The sequence below is a fragment of the Podarcis erhardii genome (genome assembly GCF_964252035.2).
Source record: "Podarcis erhardii genome assembly, chromosome: 5".
In the NCBI taxonomy this organism is placed as follows: Eukaryota; Metazoa; Chordata; class Lepidosauria; order Squamata; family Lacertidae; genus Podarcis; species Podarcis erhardii.
In genome coordinates this window covers 19,807,328-19,831,172 of record NC_138509.1, presented here as the reverse complement: position 1 = coordinate 19,831,172, position 23,845 = coordinate 19,807,328, and the positions used below count along the sequence as shown (strand labels likewise).

General features: G+C 43.9%; 1 protein-coding gene and 1 long non-coding RNA gene across 2 annotated transcripts in view; one reads left to right on the top strand and one right to left on the bottom strand.

Annotated features, from left to right (window-relative positions):
- Positions 1-23,845, top strand: part of LOC309342753 (uncharacterized protein) — a gene marked incomplete at its 5' end in the record, with an annotated part of 74,647 nt that overhangs the window by 25,929 nt on the left and 24,873 nt on the right. Inside the window, one exon of the mRNA XM_081863579.1 lies at positions 8,192-8,355. Coding sequence (XP_081719705.1) covers positions 8,192-8,355 — 164 coding nt within the window. The remainder of the gene's footprint in view (positions 1-8,191; positions 8,356-23,845) is intronic.
- Positions 10,107-22,966, bottom strand: LOC309341621. Its single transcript, XR_014156442.1, has 3 exons — positions 22,640-22,966; positions 22,067-22,608; positions 10,107-10,439 (listed from the first exon to the last, which is right to left on the bottom strand). It is a non-coding gene; the product is annotated as an uncharacterized lncRNA (long non-coding RNA).

Below are 23,845 nucleotides of genomic sequence, written 5' to 3'. Positions count from 1 at the left end.
CACAAACATGTTGTTATTGCATTCACACTACAGATGTGTTAAGAGCAAATGGCTTGCCAAAGCAGGCGCAACCATTTTGGATTACTCTCATTGTAGTGTCTGACTTGAGGCAGAATTTAACCCTTGCCCATCTGCCAAATTGGGAATTAGACATTCTCATCCCTGCCCTATACAGTAGGTATAGACAGGACTGCCCTGACCTCTCAAGCAAATCTCTCCCTTCCCCTAAGACTGCATTGATTTTTGACTAGGAAGGGGGGAAAGCTGTTTGTGTGAGTGCATGTGTGACAGTGTAGGGTGGTCGCATCCACTTTTGTCCATACCCACCACTGGCATGTTGCCCCCAGAGGGTTGGCAAAGGGTGATGTGACAAAACTGTGCATTGCCCTTGCTGGAGAATATGCAGGAATCTGTCTTTGCCTGCAACTGGCCTGAGAACATATTGTCCACATCGGAATGCCCAGTCAGATTATATATGGAGTTTCACAGTCGCCCTGTAAAGGACAATCTCTCCTCAAGCCAACATTAAGCGTAAAAAAGAAAAGAAAGGGTTAACAACACACACACACCAGGCATTAAAAATAGCAGTGAAGATGTTTGGAAACCAGACTAAAGAAATATTTGAAAGTACTCTGAAAAAATGTGGCTTGACTTGCCTGTGAAAAAGTGGGAGGGAAGAGGTCAAGAGTCATCACTACCTTTTTCAGCTGCCTGCAGGAATTCATTGCATACAAGGACATTTTGCAATATGCATATTAAAAGGTTTCATGTTATATGCGGGATGATACTTGGGTAGATAGCAGGAGCAGCGCAAGCCATTTTGTTAGCTGGGGCAAAGGACATGTTTTGCGCATTTCCCCATTAGTTGCACGAAATCAGATTAGGCTGGTCATTGAATTTTCAGCACTGGGGCAGAGTCCTCAACTGCACTCTAGGGCAGCAGAATAGTATAGGGAGTGCAGGGCAGAAAACATGGCAGACACTTTGGGCCTCTTTCCACCCCTCAGAATTTGTCACCTGAGACAGCTGCCTCACAGAAGGGTAGGAAACCCTGGGTGCAGGCAGTTTATAGCTTCTAATGTTCTGACAGATCCAAGCGTTGATGAGCTTCCAGTCCAGAGGGGGAAGGGATGACAATGGGAAGAGGGACGGTAACTAGGGAAATGTGCGTCCTTTCTGGAGGGAGAACATGGAACTCCTCAGCAGCTCCTGGCATGCCAGTTTCTTCCCCCAGGGCCGTCCACATGATAATGAGCTGAAGGGACTCGCCTATGGAGGTGTCCCCTCTCATTTTGCCCTCTAGTAAAGAGATATTGTCATTTCTCAATACTGTAGAAGACAAGGCACTGACAGCTGTTCCCATCCACGTGCTCCTCTATCTTTCACCGTGCCCCACCCCTGGGAACTGCTTGTCATGCCAGTTGAGGAGGTGGGTGACAGGAGAACTTCCTGCTGTACCTGTTCTCATTGGCACAAAATTTCCATGTAGACATGGATACACATTAAGCCAAAAATTGAGGAGGCCAAGTGCACGTAGGGCCTTTTCAGTCTCCTCCCTCCAACGGCAGATAGATTCAAATGCCATTCAGGAGTGCCAGAGGATACCGTATTGTCTCGAATATAAGCTGCACCTTAAAAATTAGAGGTGGGGGGGCGGAGAAAAAAAGAAATACCCGAATATAAACCGTTGCATTCCTGGCTGCATACTGGGGGCGCTCTCTCCCTTCCCGGCCTTGGGGGAGAGGATGGGGGACTATGCACGGGGCGGGTGCTGCTTTGCCGTGTTCCTGGCGCTGTTTGCCCCACACTCCGAGCTGCATACTATAAGGTTGCGAATATGAGCCGCACTTTTACTTTTCACGGTCAGAATTTGGGGGAAAAGTGAGGCTTATATTCAGACCAATACGGTAATTCTAGACTTGTATTCCATGAGGTGTAAGGAACTGTAGGCAAATATAGGCTCCCCACCTATACATAGTGGTACCTCTGGTTACGAACTGAACTTAATTCGTTCTGTAGGTCCATTCTCAACCCAAAACTGTTCTTAACCTGAGGCATGCTTTCGCTAATGGGACCTCCCACTGCTGCCGGCGTGTGACTTCCACTCATATCCTGGGGGCAAAGTTTGCTACCAGGAAACCTACTTCCAGGTTAGTGGAGCTCGTTACCCAAAGCGTTCGTAAGGAGGACGGTACATAACCCGAAGTTCCACTTCATTTATCAAAATCCTGGACTTCTTGGTTCTAGTCTGCTCGCATTAAGCCAGAGACAAGATTAAGAGTGTTTCAGTGTGGTAATAAAGAATAATCGATGAAGATTAGGACACGAAGATGATTTACTGAAACACCCGGAAGATTTCCAATAAAATTTAGTTGGTTAAATTGGTGGCTGGGAAGTGTTGCAGCTTTCTTTCCAATAAAGACATTTTGTCATTGTTTCCAGCCTTCTTCCTGTATTTCCCCACCTTTATTTTGATCACCAAGTATTGCACATAGACACTGTGTGCAAGAAGATTGCACATGCTCGAATCCTGTAATGCTACCATTCATTTTACAGCATTTAAAGGCATCTCATAACCATTTGAAAAACAATGGAATAATCCTTAACATTTGCATAGCGCTTTCTAGTGTTCAAATGAACGTTATATTGTTGTAAACTTTAACAGTCCTGTAATGGAAATCAGTATTATTATCCCCCATGCTGCAAATGTGGGGGGCACAGAAAGTGGATTGCCAAAGGTCACCCGGTGAATGCATGAGAGAGGCAACAGTCAAAGCTGGGGCTTTCTGATTTTTAGCTTGCTCTCTTAGATAGCATGCTACAGCAGGTGTCGTTATAATGAAATACAACTAGTAACTGGAAGCAACTGCAGCAACAGCAACAACACCTAGCAGTATGAGAAAAAAGTAAAAAAATAAAATAAGCAGAGAACTAAGTCTGAACTGGTAGACTGGAAGCATGATGGCCTTAATCGACAACCCTGATCACTGTGATCATGTTCACAGAAAGGCCAGCAGGAGGAGCTCTAACTTAACAATGCCAACTAAGCAAAGTTCTAAACTTTTTTCAGTTGTTTGGATCATTGTTTGCCAACCTTATTATAGTGAGAACTTCCCTCTATCGAAAGCAAGAAAGAAAGGCAGGTTCTTGTGTTCTTCATAAAACAACATTCTGTTTGGCTTCCCATAGTCTCTCATCACAAGCCCCATCGACTCCCAAGTGATAAGGGTACATATACATAGAATTGTAGAGTTTGGAAGTCCAACCCCCTGCAGTTGCAGGAATCATTTGCCCAACGTGGGGCTCAAACCCACAGCCTCGAGTTTCAGAGCCTCATGCTCTACTGACTGAGCTATCCCAGCAGGCTTGTGCTGCTGGCCATCACCCTTCAATGGCTATAATTCAAACACCTTTGCATGAGCAGGTAAATGTGCGTAGATACTGTGCACAATCAGGATTCCTACTGTAGCCTTTCAGGCCTTTCCCATGGGTAGGATGAGCATTGCTCCCGGGGAGGGAGGGAGGGAGGAGCCAAACACAGGATGGTTCAGAGGAAGAGTTTTTTATTTCTGCTTCCCAGGCAGCAGAAAGGCACTTGCGTGGTCAACCACAGCAAGCAGCACTTTAAGAGTAGAAACAGGCAGCCTATATTCTCTTTAGGTCCCGTCCCCCCCCGCCCCCCCGGAATCCAGCCTCATGAGCTTGTACATGTAAGTTTGCAGAAACAATCTCCATTCATGATGAATAGAAATTGTTTCTGTACTCCTGGCGCTATTCCCGGGGTCTGTGTGTCTGTGCGCCAGGGTAGTTGCAACCTGGTAAGATAAGTTGGATGCGCCACTGACAAGGCCTTCATGGACTGAGAAGAGGAGAAGGCTTTGTTCATTCAGCTACTTTGTGTTATACAGCAAAAGCTAATGCATATTTTAAGTTTGCATCCTGAAAGAAAGAAATACAGCTCTAGCTAATGCATTTTAGCTGCTGAATCCTCAAAGAAAGAATTTGGGAAGTCTTGGGGCCTAGTTGGGGTGACTACACAGTCAGGTTTGGGTATCCTGTCCCTTCACTACAAGAGTCTGTGTTCAACATGTGGCCAAAGGGCAAGGCCAGAAATGCGTGCCACGTCGGGAAGATCCAGTCTTGTGGTCCCACTTCCCATTAATCAAATGGAGCTCCTTAGTTAATATAATGCTTAAAGTTGGCAGCGGAAGCATGCAAACCTAAGAGTCCCAATGGATCAGACCAAAGGACTACGTAGTAATAGGTTAAAACGCAGCTATGTATTTGATACCGCAACTTTGTTTGCAGGTTTTCCTTTCCTCCTCCTCCTACAAATAAAAACAATTCAATGTTCTGGGTTGCTATGTTCTCATGGTTTTTATTTACGGAATTTATACACCACCATTCAGAGCCTAGATCGCCAGTACACACTTTGTGTGTGTGTGTACAAGGTAGGGGTGTGTGTGTGTGTGTGCGCGCGCGCACGCGTGTGTGCAGAGATTGTGGTGTTCTTCTGTGCAGGGATTTGAACCCTGCCTGCCTCAGGCCAACACGCAGATACACCGCCAAATATACAAATGCCTGAGGGGAGATGGCGCCGCCGCGCCCTGTGGTGGCGCCTGGGGAGCGGCTACGAGATAACTCTGACGGGCTTCCCTCTCGCCATTGTCTTCCCTTATTACTTTCCCTCAGCATCAGCGCTATAACCAACGTCTTCCTGGGGCAACGGGGGGGGGAGGGGCGTCCTTCCCGCTCCTCTTTCTCGTCCCAATGGCCGCCCATCCCCCACTCCCTCTCGCTTCGCCTCTTAGAATCCAGTTGGCGCCGCGCGCCGTTTCCCGCCCAAACCGCCCCCGCGCATGCGCCCCTGGTCTCCCCTCGGTCTCCCCCCGCGTCTCCTCGGTCTCCTCTTGCTCCCTCTTCACACAATGACCCCCCCGCCCCACCCAGGAGGCGAGATAAGCGCATTAGCATGTCTGGCCTCGGAGGAAGGCTGCCCCCTCTCGTTTCTAGAGTGATAGCCCAGTAGGTGCCTCCAGAACTCATTGGAGGAAGACTAAATGGTGACCACCCCAGCACTGTCGAAAAGGAGGACACAGATATCATTCAATGGCTCTGGGCTAATTTAAGGTAATATTCATCCGTATGTTTTGAAGTATGGTTGATTCCCAACCCCCTCAATTTTATTATTTTATCTGTTAGTAAACCACGTTGCAGTTTTTTGTTTTACAATCAAGTGGTGTATACATTTAATGAAATAAATAAACAAATGGCCAAAGGCAACTTAAAAACAATTACTGTAATTTAAACAGAAATATAATACATCTCACCGTATTTTGGTGACGTGAATGCCTGCCTAGGCTGCTGTCCAAATGCTGACTGTTGGTGGGCATCTGTTTGAAAACTGCAGCTGGACTCTAAAGCCCTTCCAAGAATGCTGTGTCTGCTATCACTCTGTTCCAGCACTCTTTTGTTTAATCAAATTTCCACTATACTTTTCTTCAACAAGGCTACACTTTCTGAAAAACAACCTTTTCACAATGGGCTTCAGAAACGACAAAGTTACTGTCTAACAACATGCAGATTAACACACTCACACACATTAATTAATTCTGATAAAATAACTTATGGTGAAAAGAATGTTTAGGCAAACCTAATGAATGGAAGAGTCATCACATGCTTGTATGCATAGGGTGGGATGGGGGAAGCAATTAATCACTTTCCCACTCCCCCCCCCCAGTCCTAATTGCTTTCTAAATTGCTGTTTCCTTTGCATGGCAGTAGTGGGAAGAAGGTGGGAAGAACGCATGGTGTTTTGCAGTACATCAAAAAGGATTGCTGACCTCCCCTCCCTGTGTTTAGAAACACACCTGACACATACAAAAACATTAAAGTGATGCCAGGCAAGGCATTATCTGGGGTGCCAACTTGAATAAAATAGGGGGGTCCCAGGAAAGCCCCATCCCACATAATTTGTCACATGGAATGGCACATACACTCCATTTGAATGGCAATGCGCATTAGTTCTCCCAACATCTGTTACAGTTATCCCAACATCAGTCCCAAGCTGTGACAGACCTACATTTTAGGGGCCCTGTAGCTTGAGCTGTTCTGGGGTCCCCTTCACAACTGGCAATGAGTTCTGGGTAACCACTGTTGTCTTCTTCAACAGATCGCCACATTTAAAAAATCAGATTTTGATTAGAATATCTGTTCTGGGTTGTCTCACATGTCAAACACACTGCTGTGAATAAAAATGTTTATGCTTGTGAACTAAATCCCTCCGAGATTAGGTGCCCAGAATCTTAAGATTCATTGGTTTCGTAGGAGATCTGCCCCTGATTCCAAGCTGCTCTCTGTTTAACATAGGCAAAATATGCCTATGTTCTAGATGCTAGAACAGCTCTGGAGAGAGAGATAAATGTAATACAATAGATAAAAGGTAAGATTAAAACAACACCCAATTGAGATCAAAAAGCTAAGGTTGGAGGATAAAACCTGCAATAAGGACAACAAGCTGCAAGTAGATCTAAATGTCTTCACCTGAAACATACAAAAACATCAAAGTGATGCCAGGCAAGCCTCTCTGGGAGTGGAAGGTGCGGGATTTATTTCCCCACATCCATCTCTCTGAATGAGGGAAAGAGTTGAGTGGTGGAGAACTGAGGGCATCATGACGCAGGAGAGACTGCTAAATCTTAGTGAAAGGAAAGGTACTAGGTGGTGTGTCATCTGGTGTGGATGAGGAAAGACGGCAGCGTTATCGCCTGCCCTGGGTGGCATCTACACATAAAAAACACTCTGCAAATGCTTTTTTTAAAAAAACCTTTTGAAAAATATATTGAATTTCCCATAGCTCACCACAAAAATGTAGTTCTTACTCGAAAAAAGTTTCCTTGCCAATTCTGAGTCAGCATACCTATGATTAGGGTTTATAGATACACCTAGGGAGGGTCCCTTGTGTTAATTTTCTTAGGCAAAAATAACAAAGAATGTACCAACGGGGAAGCATTATTGATTAACAAACTGCCAGGGACTGGGAACATTCATTGTATGAGCTGGAAGGTTTCAGAACGTTTTCAGTTCCTTTGAGGATCGGAGGCAACTATGGAGCTATTTCCCAGTTTTGCTAAGGGGTGATGCCAAGGGAAGGGTGCTCTCCAGCCCATCTAGATTCGTCAAGCAATGCTTGAAAAGTGAACTTGAAACTTGCTCCTCCCCAAAAGCACACCCCCATTGGAGCGCTTCTCTCCAAGGAATACGCGCCGGCCAATTCGCAGCCAGGAGGGGCTATAAAGGCGCCGAACTCCAGAAACATGGAGCGGGCCTGGAGGAGCAAGGGGACTTTGCAAGCCAAAAACAGGTTTGTTAGAAGAGAGCGAGGCAGCGCTTTTGCAAGATAAAAACTCCCGCCGAGGTAAGAATAGAGGATTGTTAAAACGATCTTTAGTTCACTTGTCTTTAAAAAATTGCTCAAATGATTGATATAAATTAAGGATTTCATAAACGATGGTTTTTTATAAAGGAAGGTTGTATCTGTTTCTGGGTCAGGATCAGGGTATAGGAAAGACCCATTTGTGGTAGCCGGGGAGGGATTACACAGGGGCTCAAATGTCTTCGGTTGGAAACATTTCGCAAGATTGGTTTGCACATATTTTACTTGTAAGCATGAAGCATTTCGTGCATTTTACTGCATGAAGCATTTACACACACTTTCTGACTGTTAAATACCTTTCACATAAACGGGATTAAATTTCCCAATAAACGTAGTTAGGATTGGCTGCGGAAAACGATGGCAGGCATAGAAATAAGAGCGTAAACGTATTACCTAAATTTCTATGGTTTGTTTTCATTCAAGCCTTGTTCAGAGCAACCGGAGGTTTATTTAAAGGCCACAAAGTGCGTGGATTTCAATGTGAGGTACAAAAGTCTTCCTGTAAAAAGCGAAGGCTTTGCCCTTCTGCGCTCTGCCGGGTGGGTGGTCAGCGGGGCGGTTGAAAGAATGGCCACCGAAGCCGGGGGTCGTTTTACGCAGTGGAACCTCAGGCAGCGCCCGATTCTGGGGGACTTGCTCCCGGGCAAGAGCAGGCGATGTAGCCCTGAGCTTTCCATGTCGGGAGGAAGATCTGCAAGCGTCGCTTCAGTTTAAGCCGAGCGCTTCCTTCAGATTTGCCTCTTTGTCTTTTCCCAGGAGGAAGCTACCCCAAATTCGGAGGAGATAGGAGAAAAAGGACCGTTTTCACCCCTGCCCAAATCGAGCTCCTAAAAAAGTCTTTTGAAGAGAACCGGTACCCCGGATACGGGACTAGGGAGGCGCTGGCGAGGTGCATCGGAGTCGAAGAAGATCGTGTGCACGTAAGAATCGGGATGGTGGGGGCTCCCAAGACTTCCCTAAACCGCACATACTGGAACAATTTGAAACGCTCAGAATAATCCTTGCGTAGTCGAAGGCCTTAGTTCACCCGGGTGCCTCTCAGCTCATCGCGAAAGGCGCCTTGTTCAAGAGCTAACTTCCTCTTTCTTGGTTCTTTTTTTTGGGGGGGGGGGTTATCGTGGATATAAAGGCTTCTGAACATAATGCCTATATGCCTTTCGCACAACACAAAACAAGTTAACGTAGGTTCTCCCACTAATACACTAATCTTTGTTTGGTTGTTGTACCTGAAAGTGAACTAAAGAGAAACCCCAGAGGAATAGGGATAATTTATTACATGTAATTCTCTGTGTTGGATCAAAAAGACATATTCATGGTAACAATGTCTTCTATATTGGTTCTCTCCTTTCTTCTGTTCAGATCTGGTTTCAAAACAGAAGGGCCAGAACACCAAAGAGGATAGGTTCCGGGATAAGGATCGGGAACCATGCTACATCTCCTTATAGCCACAGTGAAAGAACCAGTCCAAGAAGCAGCCTGGACAGCAGCCCAGGAAGCAGTCCAGGAAACAGCCAAAATATTCAAAATATTCACACGCAACAATATTACCAGCCACAGAACTTTGATTATGCTGAAAGCTATGGAGGAGCAGGGTTGTGGCAGCCACCTCTCAACAGCACGCAACCAGGAGAGGATCTCTCTGCCCTGCAACAGCAGAGCTCCCTGGAATTGAACCCTGCTTCTTACCAGCAAGCTGCTTTTTGTGGAACTGGGCTTTATGAGACTTCCCAGGCAAGCAACTGCCCGGTTCCATATTACGGTGCGGAGATGGTGAGCCAGCCTCCACCATCATCTGGGAACTTCTTCATGGCATCAAGCAGTTATACTCCCTGGTCTGCAATGGGGAATTATTCAGCTACAAATCCTGGACAAATGCAGAATGTTGATGGAAGTGTTTTTCGGACTCTCAGTTTTTCTCTTTATGTCAGGTTCCAGATTAGCATCCCAACTCCTTCCTTGCTATCCTGTACATATTTTCCAAGCTCCCTCTTTTAATGCCTTTTAATGTATGACTCTGATGTTTTGAATAAAGTTTTTTCTTTCAATAGCTTTTCTGGAGTCTTCTTTTAACTTTCCATTTACTGAAACATTCACTTTCCTGTGTGCAAGCATATAAACATGGGCTTAATTTTCCCATAGAAAAATGTCAGTTGTGCGGTACATGTGGTTCTAGAGATAAAAGCTCAGGTCTACTAATGGCTGAATATTCCTGAGACACATATTAATAAGTTTGGTTTTCATTAAGGAGTCTTCCATTTTTTAAAAAACATAAGTTTCGGATGGGGATATAAGGTTTAATTGATTTTCCTCCCATGAGTGTGTTAAGTTGCTCTCCAAAGCTTTAAAGACATATAAGTTTAACTTAGAAATGCCCATGTTGCAGGCTAAGGCACATACATCTATCAAAAACTTTGTGGGGGAAATATTGAACACTTTATTTCATTTTCTTGCTCTTGATTCCCCCCCCCCCCCGTTTTGTGCTTTACTGCCTTCAATGAAGCTTTATGGGAGGGTTGCCTGTGAACTAGAGGTACCACTGTATATGCCTGAGGGAAGATGGTGGCGCCCTATGGGAAGGAGCTACGAGATAACTCCTCCTCCTTCTCCCTCGTCTCCCCTCTTCTCCCCCCCGTCCCCCCCCCGGTCTCCTCTTCGCTCCCTGTTAACACAATGACCCCCACCCCACCCCGCAGGGGGGACCCACCTGTGAGGCAAGTTAAGCGCATTAGCATGTCCGGCCTCTGAGGAAGGCTGCCCCCTCTCGCCTTCCATGCTGCTCCTTTCATTCCTTCATCCTTCTGCTCCCCTCTGGCCCCTCCAGGCTCAGCGCGGGGGGCGGGGGCTGTGCTGCCCTAAATCCGCCTCTGCTTGGGAGCTGGATATTTCTCAGATTCCACTTCTACCCCACTCCAAATCTGCCTCTACAGCAGCCTCGGGGCAAAGAGGAGGCGCCACTGGTCTCTTCCCGCCTTTCTTCACCATTTGATTTTGATCCCCCAACAATCTCCATGGGAATTCTGCTGGTGTTTCTCTCCCTCCTCCGTAAGGAAAGCCCTGAGGGCCCTGAGCACTAGCATTCCCTGGGCAGTTGCCAAATGCTGAGGGGTAAGCACTCTGCACATGCCTGGGAGTAAACCATCTACCAGCGTCTGTTAGATTTCCTTAGGTGAGAGAAAGGGTTTCTAGAGTGATAGCCTAGTAGGTGCCTCCCAGAACTCATTGGAGGAAGACTAAATGGCGATCACCACAGCACTGTCGAAAACGAGGACACAGATATCATTCAATGGCTCTGTGCTAATTTAGGTAATATTAATCTGTATGTTTTGAAGTATGGTTGATTCCCACCCCCCTCAATTTTATTATTTTATCTGTTAGTAAACCACGTTGCAGTTTTTTGTTTTACAATCAAGTGGTGTATACATTTAATGAAATAAATAAACAAATGGCCAAAGGCAACTTAAAAACAATTACTGTAATTTAAATAGAAATATAATACTTCTCACCTTATTTAGGTGACCTGAATGCCTACTTAGTCTGCTGTCCAAATGCTGACTGTTAGTGGCATTTGTTTGAAAACTGCAGCTAGACTATAAAGCCCTTCAAGGAAAGGTGTGTCTGCTATCTCTCTGTTCCAGCACTCTTTTGTTTAATCAAATTACCACTATACTTTATGGGCTTCAGAAACCGCAAAGTTACTGTCTAACAACCTGCATATTAACACACTCACACATATTAATTAATTAATTAATTAATTAATTAATTAATTACAGGTCGTTCCAAAGAGCACTCACATTGAAGTATGATTTCTGGTAAAATAACTTAAGGTGAAAAGAATTTTTAGGCAAACTTAATGCATGGAAGAGTTATGGGTATTTAAAGAGCTTTCATGGATATTGAAAGATTGCTCTTTCAAAATATACGTTGAAAAGGGGGAAAGGGGAGAGACGAAGACACGGCAGCTCGTGCGCTCTCTCTCTCTCAAGGCAGAGGACCCCGAGCCGCTGCTTTCATTAACGATGGTTAATGTTAATAAGGGGTTAGTGTTACGTACAACCAGGCCAATGACATGTTCTAAGATCTGATCAGTAGCTTCAGTAAGAATTTATAAACTAGTTTGTGAAGGTTTTCCTTCTGGTGGTGCTTTTTAATTTCTAATGGTAAGATGCCTAAAAGAAAGATCTCTGGGGTTTTTTAAAGGTGAGTTTGAATAGTTTCTTAAATTCATTATAGATGTTATCCCAGAATTCCCCAATGACCACATATGGTAAAATAACCCCACATCTGTTTTACATCTCCAACAAATCGGTGATCCTCCTTTATACATTTTTGCTAGTTTCAAGGGGGTATGATGCCATCTATATAGCATCTTGGGATGCGGGTGGCACTGTGGGTTAAACCACAGAGCCTAGGACTTGCCGATCAGAAGGTCGGCGGTTCGAATCCCCGTGATGGGGTGAGCTCCTGTTGCTCAGTCCCTGCTCCTGCCAACCTAGCAGTTCGAAAGCACCTCAAAGTGCAAGTAGATAAACAGGTATCGCTCTGGTGGGAAGGCAAACAGCGTTTCCGTGCGCTACTCTGGTTCTCCAGAAGTGGCTTAGTCATGCTGGACACATGACCCAGAAGCTGTATGCCGGCTCCCTCGGCCTATAAAACGAGATGAGCACCGCAACCCCAGAGTTGGTCACAACTGCACCTAATGGTCAGAGGTCCCTTTACCCTTTACTTTAAAAAGCATCTTCATGGTGTTTTCCCTAGAGGAACCACGTTCTAACATGCAGCACATTGTGAATGTGTATAGACATCCATTCCACTGTACATTCTATTACAATTGCCACTGCCATTTCTAGAGTGCTGAGAGACTAGATTGCTCCAGTTTTCTCAGGGACAACATTTTGTGTTCTTCACAATACTAACAAAGCCTTTTGACTCTTGGCAGTTTTTTGTTTTTCCCCTTAAAATGCCTTTGCTTTATTTTAATTCATGACATTTGACAATTTTGTGCAAATCAAACCAGACATTTTAACACACAAGGCATTTGCGATCAGTTCCTGACACTACTGATTATTTAAGCAATCTTTATTATTATCCCTTAACAACACAGTTGTGGCAGTTTGACTCCTCCCACCAATGGGAACAAAGGCTTGCTAGACAGCTGATATCAATCTAGACTCAATGTCTGGAGATCAGTGATAAGGCATCACATGTTTGCAGCTGAGGGGGTGGGTGGAGTCAGAAAGAGCTTGAAAGTGGATTTTTAACCCTTTCTGTTTTGTTTCCCCGCCACCAATCTGAATGGCTTCCCAAGCTTCTATTTTCTTCACATGACAGGGATGGTCAGAAGGTAGATGAGCTCTAGGTGAGTTTAAGTAGATCAGAAAGGATTTCTGACTTCCCCGTGTTTATCAATAACAGTAACAAAGTAATCCCCCTCCCCTAAATTCAGAATTGTAGGTTCTATACAGTAAAAAATAAAATAAAATGGGGGGCGGGAAACAAATTTGCTGCATGGTGCCTGCAACCTCCACCCTTCCTGTTGTGCAAATACTAGCTCTGAGGGGGCAATTTGGGTGAAATGGCATGGTGTCTTAAACCCATTCCTTAGCACCGCAAACAGATCTGAATTCATAACTACCACCTGCCCCCCCATGTTGTGTTTGCCATTTCTAAAATTAACAAGAAATGAGTTTATTACAGATAAACTTAAAAAATTAGGTCTGGCTTGGTTCCAAGTCACTTTCTGTGTAACACAAGCAAAGAATTTTTTGTGTAGGAAGTAGATTTCACATAGTGCATGGAGTAAATGCATGGAGGTGTGGGCTTTAGAATTTGCATCAGGGTGATAGATTTGAATGACTCTCAATGCATGGATTGAGTTCCCAGGCCATTAGTTGTTTATATCTACTCAGTAAAGAAGTAAGGAGTTTTGTTTTGTTTTGTTTTGTATTGTATTGTAAATCTATTACATTCTTCTTTTTTATTCATTTTTGCTTTTAACAGTTATCATCTCACATAAATCATAGTCATTCTACACACAGGATTCTCTGAATCCCAAGATTTCCCTCCACCTTTCCATGGTTTCCCAAGATCTTCTTTTCCAACTGCAGCATATAATATTCTCCATATTTTCTTAAAACTCAGTTTTTAGCATAGTTCCCACCACATTGCAAGAGCTGTTTGGAATCCTGCCAATGTTTTTAATTGCTTGCAGTGTTCTTTTAAGTACAGTAACTTATAAAGTTTCCCCATTCTTTATTAAATTTATTGTCCCCTTGATCTCTGATTTTCCCTGTCATTTTTGCCATTTTGGCATAGTCCATCATCTTTATCAGCCATTCTTCTTTTGTAGGTACTTTGTCCTCTTTCCATCTTTGGGCAAATGGCAGTTGTTGTAGCATACATAAATTGTCTATTCTGATCCTTAGGTATTTCTGGATCTAAAATTCTTAGTAAGAAAGCTTCAGGTTTTTTCACAAAAGTAATTTTAAACATCTTTTCCCACTCATTATAAATCATTTCCCAATATCCTTTTGTCTTCTTGCACGTCCATCACGTGTGGTCAAATGTGCCTTCTTTCTCTTTACACTTCCAACATATATCTGTAGCTGTTCTATACATTTTTGCTAACTTGGTAGGAGTTCAGTACCAGCGATACATCACTTTCATATAATTCTCTTTCAACATACAGCATGTTGTAAATTTTAAATCTTCCCTCCATAATTTTTCCCATGATGCCAATTGTATATTATGTCTAATATCCCTTGCCCGTAAATCTACCACATTCTGATTCTTGCAGTGCATTTTAAAAGAATCTCCTTTTGAAATATGTATGAACAACAATCCCATTTCTGCATTGATCGTGAAGACCTTCACTGCTGCAAGAATCTGACTATGCGCTTTGGAAAGTATGATGGTTGAATTGAAAATGAGTTCCTTGTCTTGCCACCCACAGAATTTTAACAAGGCCAGCAAGTTGCTAACCAATCAGAGAATCAGGAAGCCATCTTAAAATGCCTACAAAATAGAAAAGGTTTTGTCAAGTGTCTGAAGTTCAAAAACCAGGAGAGCTGTCTAAACTCAGTCGGGACTGGGTCCATAATATTGAATGCCTAGAATCTGTAAATTACAAGCTGTTCATCTGAACCATGGGGGACCACCACCAATGTCTTCCCTGAAAACCTCAGTCATCAAACTGTGATATAAGGGATCAGATGGGCTGCATCCTCCAGAAACTCCTGTAACAGCTCCTTCACCACTCTCTTCACCATGTTGCCCAAGAAGGGGGTGTTTGCAAGCAGATGGTGGTTGTCGTAAAGCACAACAAAAGGTGCAAGAGGAGGTTGCAACGGGCACAAGGACACTTTTTCCTCTCATGCCTTTGGGCCGGCTCTCACTTAGGTAAATTGCCCCCACCTCACTGAACAACCCTTTACCTGAAGGTTTCTTTCCCTTTTCCCTTAAGAATTCTAGCCCCAGAGTATCCTGTGAAGGACCTTTGTGAAGGGGTAACTAGTAAGTTGGAGTCTCAGACACGTTTTCTTTAAATAAACAATAAAGATTTATTTAAGGCAAGGTAGTATATAACACAAATGGATTCAACTTAGGTTAGTTCAGAAATACAGTGCAATTTCACTTTAAATTTGTCCTCAGTTGTTTTTGCATTATTGGTTTGGTTCCTTGATACTTTCTTTCAGTTATCCACCCGCTTTAACAATCCTGCTCCTGAGGTACTTTAAGTAATTGACCACAAGGCTCTCCACACTCCCTCCCTTCACTGGGTCTGGGAGTTTCTTCTTTTCCTTAGAAGAGTCTATCTCTCCCCTCCAGACTAGATTTGCGTCCCAAGTAGGCTGTTCCTTTCCAGCTCCTCCTTCTCCTGGCTCAACCTCTGCCTCCCAGTCTATTCCTCCTACAGGACACCACACTCTGTCCTTCACAATAGGCTCAGAGTGGAAGTTGTTTCTTCCAGAGCCAACTCTTTCTCCTATTCACTCTTTATACCTCAGCCTGTCTCCTAACTGTCTCCCTAGCTATCTCCCACCCTCTCCAACCACAATTCCAACCCACTTCAACCAACCCTCTCATCAAACTAACTGTCTCTCCAAAGCCTCTCCTTTTAAACTCTCCCTCCTGGAACCTCGGCCAATCAGAGGCTGCCATTCATTAACAATCTGAGAGGCAGGAAAAAAGAAAAAAAGAAACACTTCTTGATCCTGTTGATCCAACCTGTTCAGAGGAGCGGATTGATCACATCAGGTCAATTACCTACTTAGTTCAATCTGTTATAAAACAAGAGTGACTACAGAACTGAAAGCCTCTCTTCTATCTGAGATGCATTGGTGACACTTTCCTATCACAGGCCGTGGGTGACAGCCCATTAACCTCAAAACACCTCTTCATGAGTAACAGGCTATATAACAGGATTGTGGACAAGAGGGACCAGACGCTGTGGCAGAGACAGGTACCAACTTTGTTCCCATATCTAGTTTAACATAATTATTACAGGAGCTAAGAATGTCAATAGAACCTGAGGGGCTAATTCACCTGCTCATCTTCCAAAGTACCGTAATATATGCCATCAGTTGCCTTCTAGCTGGTCTATGCAAAAGAATGAACGAGCACAAATCTGAAATGGCAGTATAGAAAAGCCAAAGAGGGAACATTTCACCTTCTCGGGATGCTCTGTCACTGACCTTAAGGTGTTCATTATTGAATGAAGAAGTGACCTCAAACCATGAGACCATTGTATTACAACCCACCAGTGCTATTATTTGCAGATGGAATCAATACAATAGGTGCTGGGTTTACGTTTTTTAAAACCACAGTGGATGTGCTAAAAACTGGCTTACCAGTGCAAGGATGTCTGTGTTATCAACTACTGTTTTTGGTGCATCATTGCAGTTTAAAAGGTCATTATCCTCAACTGTATAATTCAGCATTTAGTTTCCCTCTGATCTCTTTTTACAAGCTCCCCACCAATTGTGTCCCTGCAACTCAGGATAATACTTTATGCATCCAATGAAGTGAATTATATGGTGTGTGTCATAATATTTTTTTTAATCTTTCAGGTGCTACAAGACTCTTCTGTTGGTTTTGCAGGATTGAAAAGATTCCCCCTGCACCAATTTTACAATGATTGCTTACCGATTGAAATGGTGATCTGAAAAGGCCATTGTGAAATGGGTACTAACTTTTGTGCTAGATTCTACTGCCTCAAATGAATGGCATCTCAGCCTGTGGTCTTTATCTTGCAGGTCCTGATTACAACATCTGATTGTGCTTAACTAAGAAAGAAACTCTGATCTCCCTCACCCCCTGCTTTGTGAAACACCTTGTCTGGTGAAGAGTTTTGGAGAGCTTGCCATACTTGTTTGGCATTCCTGTTGGTTTCAATAAACACATTACCCTACTGTGGATTGCCCTACTTTTGCTTTTAATTGAGCTTATTTAAAATGGATAGAGTACTCTTCATCTCCAAAAGAAAAAGCAGCTCTCTCTTTTCTTTTTTTTAGGGATGAGGGACATACAGAATCAGTATAGACTGAGTGCATCCTCTGAAGGCAAGGATATGGTGTGTTTGTTTTTTAATTGCATGCATTAAATGCTTGTTTTTATTTCTTTAACTGCAAATGATTCTGGAAGAATATCTGGTCAGTTGGCAACTAAAGAACTACTTGTAGCTATTTTTTTCATAGATCTCTTGTATCACATCTAATTTGTGCATATGTGACCACCTTTCTGTACATGAGGTCTGTTTAGGAGAATGCCAGGTTTTCCAAGAAATGCCAGGTTTTCCAAGCATTCTGCTCTACACTGTAGCCAACCATATCACTATGCAATACCAAAAGCAGGACACAGGTCAGGTGAGTACCCTTTTGCCCTGTTCTTTCCCAGAAATTGATATGCCTCTGATAGTATATATCCATAACGATTAGTAGCCACTGATAGTCTTAGCATTCATGAATTTGCCTAATCTCTTGAGAAAGCCAACTAGGTTGGCAGCTATAATTACATTTTGAGTAATTCCAGGGTTGTGCTTACACACACACACACACACACACACACACACACACACACAATAATCTGGACCCAGATCAGCCCTATCCCAACCTAGGTCACACCCAAGCCAGATCTGGTCCTATATCAGGGCAGAACTAAAGTGGCAGGGCAGGGTAGGACAAATCCACTAGATTCAGTTTGATCTGCCCAATCTAGCGCCCAGCCCCATTAAATTCCATAGTGCAGTGTTGAGAAATATAGTGGACTGGGCAGGTGAGGTTTTATGATATGGATTTGTCATACTTTCCAAGCCTAAAGCCTATATCTCAGTGAATGGAGTAAATTCAGACTCACGCAGATTATGTAGAGGTACTCAACAGATATGTCCTCTATCCCCACTGCTGTTCACACTTTCCACTAACCCATTAGCAGAACCATTTAGATCTGAATATATAATCAAATGAACAGGGAACATAATGATATGCCAGTAATGTCGCATTATTTGTGAAAAGCCCTGAAAAAACCATTTGGAGATGTCTTAGGCTTTGATAGCTTTATACCCTTAGGCTCAGTTGTTTCAGGGTTTTTGCTGGGCGGCGGGCAGGGAGCATGTTGCAGCTGTTGTTGATCTGGTTGTGTATTAGTAAGTTCAGTGGGACTACTTCTAAATTAGTTGTCCTAAGAGGGTCCAATTTAGAATCTAAAATTAACTGACTTATTTTATTATGACTAAACCTGGTTAAATCAAGGCTGAACGGCACAGAAGGCAAACTGTATTGGGCACAATCTAGTTCACAGGCAACCCTCCCATAAAGCTTCATTGAAGGCAGTAGAGCACAAACCTTGGGGTGGGGGAATAAGGGCAAGAAAATGAAATAAAGTGTTCAAAATATCCCCCCACCAAGTTTTTAATAGATATAAATGGCCATATTGCAGGCTAAGGCACATATAAGTTAAACTTATATGTCTTTAAAGCTTTGGAGAGCAACTTAACACACTCATGGTAGAAAAATCAATGAAACCTTATACCCCCATCTCAAACTTCTGTTTTTCAAAAAAATGGAAGACTCATGAATGGAAACCAAACATTAACACAGAAAAGTGTTACTAAATCGACTTATACCAGGATCTACAAATATACTTTTGCATACAAAGAAAATACAGCAACTTCCCACCACATTTATTGTCACCTACTCTGGTTTCCGTTTGAAATTTCTGTTTCAAATATTAAAATTATTATGTTACTCAAATAAGTCCAATTTGACTGTGGGCAATGTGTTATGCCTGCAGATATCAGAAAAAGTGGAGTTGTGTCTTGACATTTCCTTCAAAAGCTCAATGTATATTTTAAAAGAGCAATCTTTAAATAACCATTTAAGCTCTTTAAATACCCATAACTCTTCCATTCATTAAGTTTGCCTAAAAATTCTTTTCACCATAAGTTATTTTACCAGAAATCATACTTCAATGTGGGTGCTCTTTTGAACGACCTGTAATTAATTAATTAATTAATTAATATGTGCGAGTGTGTTAATCTGCAGGTTGTTAGACAGTAACTTTGTGGTTTCTGAAGCCCATTGTGAATAGGTTGTTTTTCAGAAAGTGTAGCCTTGTTGAAGAAAAGTATAGTGGAAATTTGATTAAACAAAAGAGTGCTGGAACAGAGTGATAGCAGACACAGCATTCTTGGAAGGGCTTTAGAGTCTAGCTGCAGTTTTCAAACAGATGCCCACCAACAGTCAGCATTTGGACAGCAGCCTAGGCAGGCATTCACGTCACCAAAATACGGTGAGATGTATTATATTTCTGTTTGAATTAGAGTAATTTTTTTTTTAAGTTGCCTTTGGCCATTTGTTTATTTATTTCATTAAATGTATACAACACTTGATAGTAAACCACTTTGCAGTTTTTTGTTTTACAAACAGCTAAAATAATAAAATTGAGGGGGTTGGGAATCAACCATACTTCAAAACATACGGATGAATATTACCTTAAATTAGCCCAGAGCCATTGAATGATATCTGTGTCCTCGTTTTCGACAGTGCTGGGGTGGTCACCATTTAGTCTTCCTCCAATGAGTTCTGGAGGCACCTACTGGGCTATCACTCTAGAAACCCTTTCTCTCACCTAAGGGAATCTAAGAGGAGCTGGTAGGTGGTTTACTCCTAGGCATGTGCAGAGTGCTTACCTCTCATCATTTGGCTAGTGCTCAGGCCCCTCAGGGCTTTCCTTATGGAGGAGGGAGAGAAACACCAGCCGAATTCCCAGGGGCAGGTTCAGAAAAGGAGGCAAGGATGAAAAGGGGGCACAGGCTTCCGGGTGAAACCCTCCCTGAGCTGACGTCCCAGCCCCCTTGGGCAGACTTACTCCTGGAGGGGGGTCAGCAGGGCCGGCCCAAGACATTTGGTCCCCTGAGACGAGGGAAGAAGGGAGGTCTACACCAGGAACGAGGGACAGGCTCTCCAAGAGTCTCCACTTTCCCGGATTTACAGAAGGCGTCCCGGTTTCTGATCTGTTCCTGGAATGACCCACTTTTCCTAGGGAGATTGTTGGGGGATCAAGATGGCGAAGCAAGGCGGGAAGAGACCAGTGGCGCCTCCTCTTTGCCCCGAGGCTGCTGTGGAGGCAGATTTGGAGTGGGGAAGAAGTGGAAGAACCAGCTCCCAAGCAGAGGGCGGATTCAGGGCAGCCCAGCCAGTCCCCCCCCCCCCCGCTAAGCCTGGAGGGGCCACAGGAGAGCAGAAGGATGAAGGAAGGAAAGGAGCAGCATGGAAGGCGAGAGGGGGCAGCCAGACATGCTAATGCGCTTATCTCGCCTCCTGGGTGGGTCCCCCCTGCGGGGTGGGGCGGGGGGGTCATTGTGTGAAGAGGGAGCGAAGAGGAGACCGAGGGGAGGGGGGAGAAGCGGGGAGACCGGGGAGGAGGAGGAGGAGGAGGAGAGCGGCCAAGGTGACGCCACAGCGAGAGAACCTGTCCAAGAAGCAGCCTGGACAGCAGCCCAAGAAGCAGTCCAGGAAGCAGCCAAAATATTCACGTGGAACAATATTGTCAGCCACAGAACTTTCATTACGCTGAAAGCTATAGAGGAGCAGAGTTGTGGCAGCCACCTCTCAACAACACGCAACCGGGAGAGTGTGCCCCGCAACAGCAATGCTCCCTGGAATTGAACCCTGCTTATTACCAGCAAGCTGCTTCTTGTGGACCTGGGCTTTATGAGACTTCCCAGGCGAGCAACTGCCCGGTTCCATATTACGGTGCAGAGGTGTTGAGCCAGCCTCCACCACCATCTGGTAACTTCTTCATGGCATCAAGCACTTACACTCCCTGGTCTGCAATGGGGAATTATTCAGCTACAAATCCTGGACAAATGCAGAATGTTGATGGAAGTGCTTCGGACTCTCAGTTTTTCTCTTTAAGTCAGGTTCCAGATTAGCATCCCAACTCCTTCCTTGCTATCCTGTACATATTTTCCAAGCTCCCTCTTGTAATGCCTTTTAATGTATTACTCTGATGTTTTGAATAAAGTTTGTTCTTTTAATAGCTTGTCTGGAGTCTTCCTTTAACTTTCCATTTACTGAAACATTCACTTTCCTGTGTGCAAGCATATAAACATGGGCTTAATTTTCCCGTAGAAAAAAGTCAGTTGTGCGGTACATGTGGTTCTAGAGATAAAAGGTCAGGTCTACTAATGGCTGAATATTCCTGAGACACATATTAATAAGTTTGGTTTCCATTAAGGAGTCTTCCATTTTTCTAAAAAAAACAAAAGTTTGGGATGGGGATATAAGGTTTCATTGATTTTCCTACCATGAGTGTGTAAAGTTGCTCTCCAAAGCTTTAAAGACATATAAGTTTAACTTATAAACGCCCATGTTGCAGGCTAAGGCACATACATCTATCAAAAACTTTGTGGGGGGATATTTCGAACACTTCATTTCATTTTCTTGCTCTTAATCCCCCCCCACGTTTTGTGCTCTACGGCCTTCAATGAAGCTTTATAGGACGGTTGCCTGTGAACTAGAGGTACCACTGTATATGCCTGAGGGAAGGTAGCCGTGTCCTGTGGTGGCGCCTGGGGAGCGGCTACCAGATAAGTCCTCCTCCTTCTCCTTGGTCTCCCCGCTCCTCTCCCTCCCCTGTCCCCCCCCCGTCCCCTCTTCGCTCCCTGTTAACACAATGACCCCCCCCACCCCACCCCGCAGGGGGGACCCACCCAGGAGGCGAGATAAGCGCATTAGCATGTCCGGCCTCTGAGGAAGGCTGCCCCCTCTCGCCTTCCATGCTGCTCCTTTCATTCCTTCATCCTTCTGCTCCCCTCTGGCCCCTCCAGGCTCAGCGCGGGGGGGGGGGGAGGGACCGGGTGGGCTGCCCTGAATCCGCCTCTGCTTGGGAGCTGGTTCTTCCTCACTTCCACTTCTTCCCCACTCCAAATCTGCCTCCACAGCAGCCTCGGGGCAAAGAGGAGGCGCCACTGCTCTCTTCCCGCCTTTCTTCGCCATCTTGATCCCCCAACAATCTCCAGCGTTTCTCTGCTAAAAGCAGGGGCTCCAGGAACAGATGAGAAACCGGGATGCCTTCTGTAAATCCGGGAAAGTAGAGACTCTTGGATAGCCTGTCCCTGTTCCTGATGTAGACCTCCATTCTCCCCTTCTTCCCTGGGGGGCACAGTTTTGGGACTCGTCTCAGGGGACCAAATGTCTTGGGCGGCCCTGCTGACCCCCCTCCAGGAGTAAGTCTGCCCAAGGGGGCTGGGACGTCAGCTCAGGCAAATGCAACCCAGGGAGGGTTTCACCTGGAAGCCTGTGCCCCCTATTTCATCTTTGCCTCCTTTTCTGAACCTGGCCCTGGAAATTCGGCTGGTGTTTCTCTCCCTCCTCCATAAGGAAAGCCCTGAGCACTAGCATTCCCTGGGTGGTTGCCAGATGCTGAGGGGTGAGCACTCTGCACATGCCTGGCAGTAAACCATCTATCAGCTCCTCTTAGATTTCCTTAGGTGAGAGAAAGGGTTTCTAGAGTGATAGCCCAGTAGGTGCCTCCAGAACTCATTGGAGGAAGAGTAAATGGTGACCACCACAGCACTGTCGAAAACGAGGACACAGATATCATTCAATGGCTCTGTGCTAATTTAAGGTAATATTAATTTGTGTGTTTGGAAGTATGGTTGATTTCCCCCCCCCCTCAATTTTATTATTTTATCTGTTAGTAAACCACGTTGCAGTTTTTTGTTTTACAATCAAGTGGTGTATACATTTAATGAAATAAACAAATGGCCAAAGGCAACATAAAAACAATTACTGTAATTTAAACAGAAATATAATACTTCTCACCGTATTTAGGTGACCTGAATGCCTGCTTAGGCTGCTGTCCAAATGCTGACTGTTGGTGGGTATTTGTTTGAAAACTGCAGCTAGACTATAAAGCCCTTCCAAGAATGCTGTGTCTGCTATGTCTCTGTTCCAGCACTCTTTTGTTTAATCAAATTTCCACTATACTTTTCTTCAACAAGGCTAAACTTTGTGAAAAACAACCTACTCACAATGGGCTTCAGAAACCACAAAGTTACTGTCTAACAACCTGCAGATAAACACACTCACAATATTAATTAATTAATTAATTAATTAATTAATTACAGATCGTTCCAAAATGCACCCACATTGAAGTATGATTTCTGGTAAAATAATATGGTGAAAAGAATTTTTAGGCAAACTTAATGAATGGAAGCATTATGGGTATTTAAAGAGCTTAAAAGGTTATTTAAAGATTGCTCTTTTAAAATATACATTGTGCTTTTGAAGGAAATGTCAAGACACAACTCCAGTTTTTCTGATATCTGCAGGCATAACACATTGCCCACAGTCAAATTAGACTTATTTGAGTAATATAATAATTTTAATATTTGAAACGAAAATGAGATGAAGTGGGTGTCGATCAGGGAGAGAGAGTTTTATTGGCAGTAGAACCCCAGCTAGGGAACAGCCTCCTCAGTGAGTCTTTCCTGGTGCCTTTTTTATCTTCTCTAAATCATCTAGTGAAGACCTTTTGGTTCATCCACATGGTTTAATTCTTTATTGAAGCTTGGGTGTTTTATGCTCTCTGTGATGCCATCCATATAAGTTTTTCGGTCTCTTTTATTTTTGGTTGATCATGATTTTTAATTATTATAAATCAAGACAGATCCATTTAGTCAGAAATACGTCCCTCTCAATCGCTACCATTTCATTTACTTATGTACTGCTTTTGAAATGAACCTCACAAAGTGCTTTACATCAATATATCAAAACAATAAGCATCCATTAAAAATGTAATAAAACAGCAAAGGCAAACTGCAAGGAGAGAAAGTTCAATGATTTTAGGATTGTAGCTTTTAAAAGTGTAGTTTACTGGGAGGTTGGATCTTATTATTTATTTGTTAAA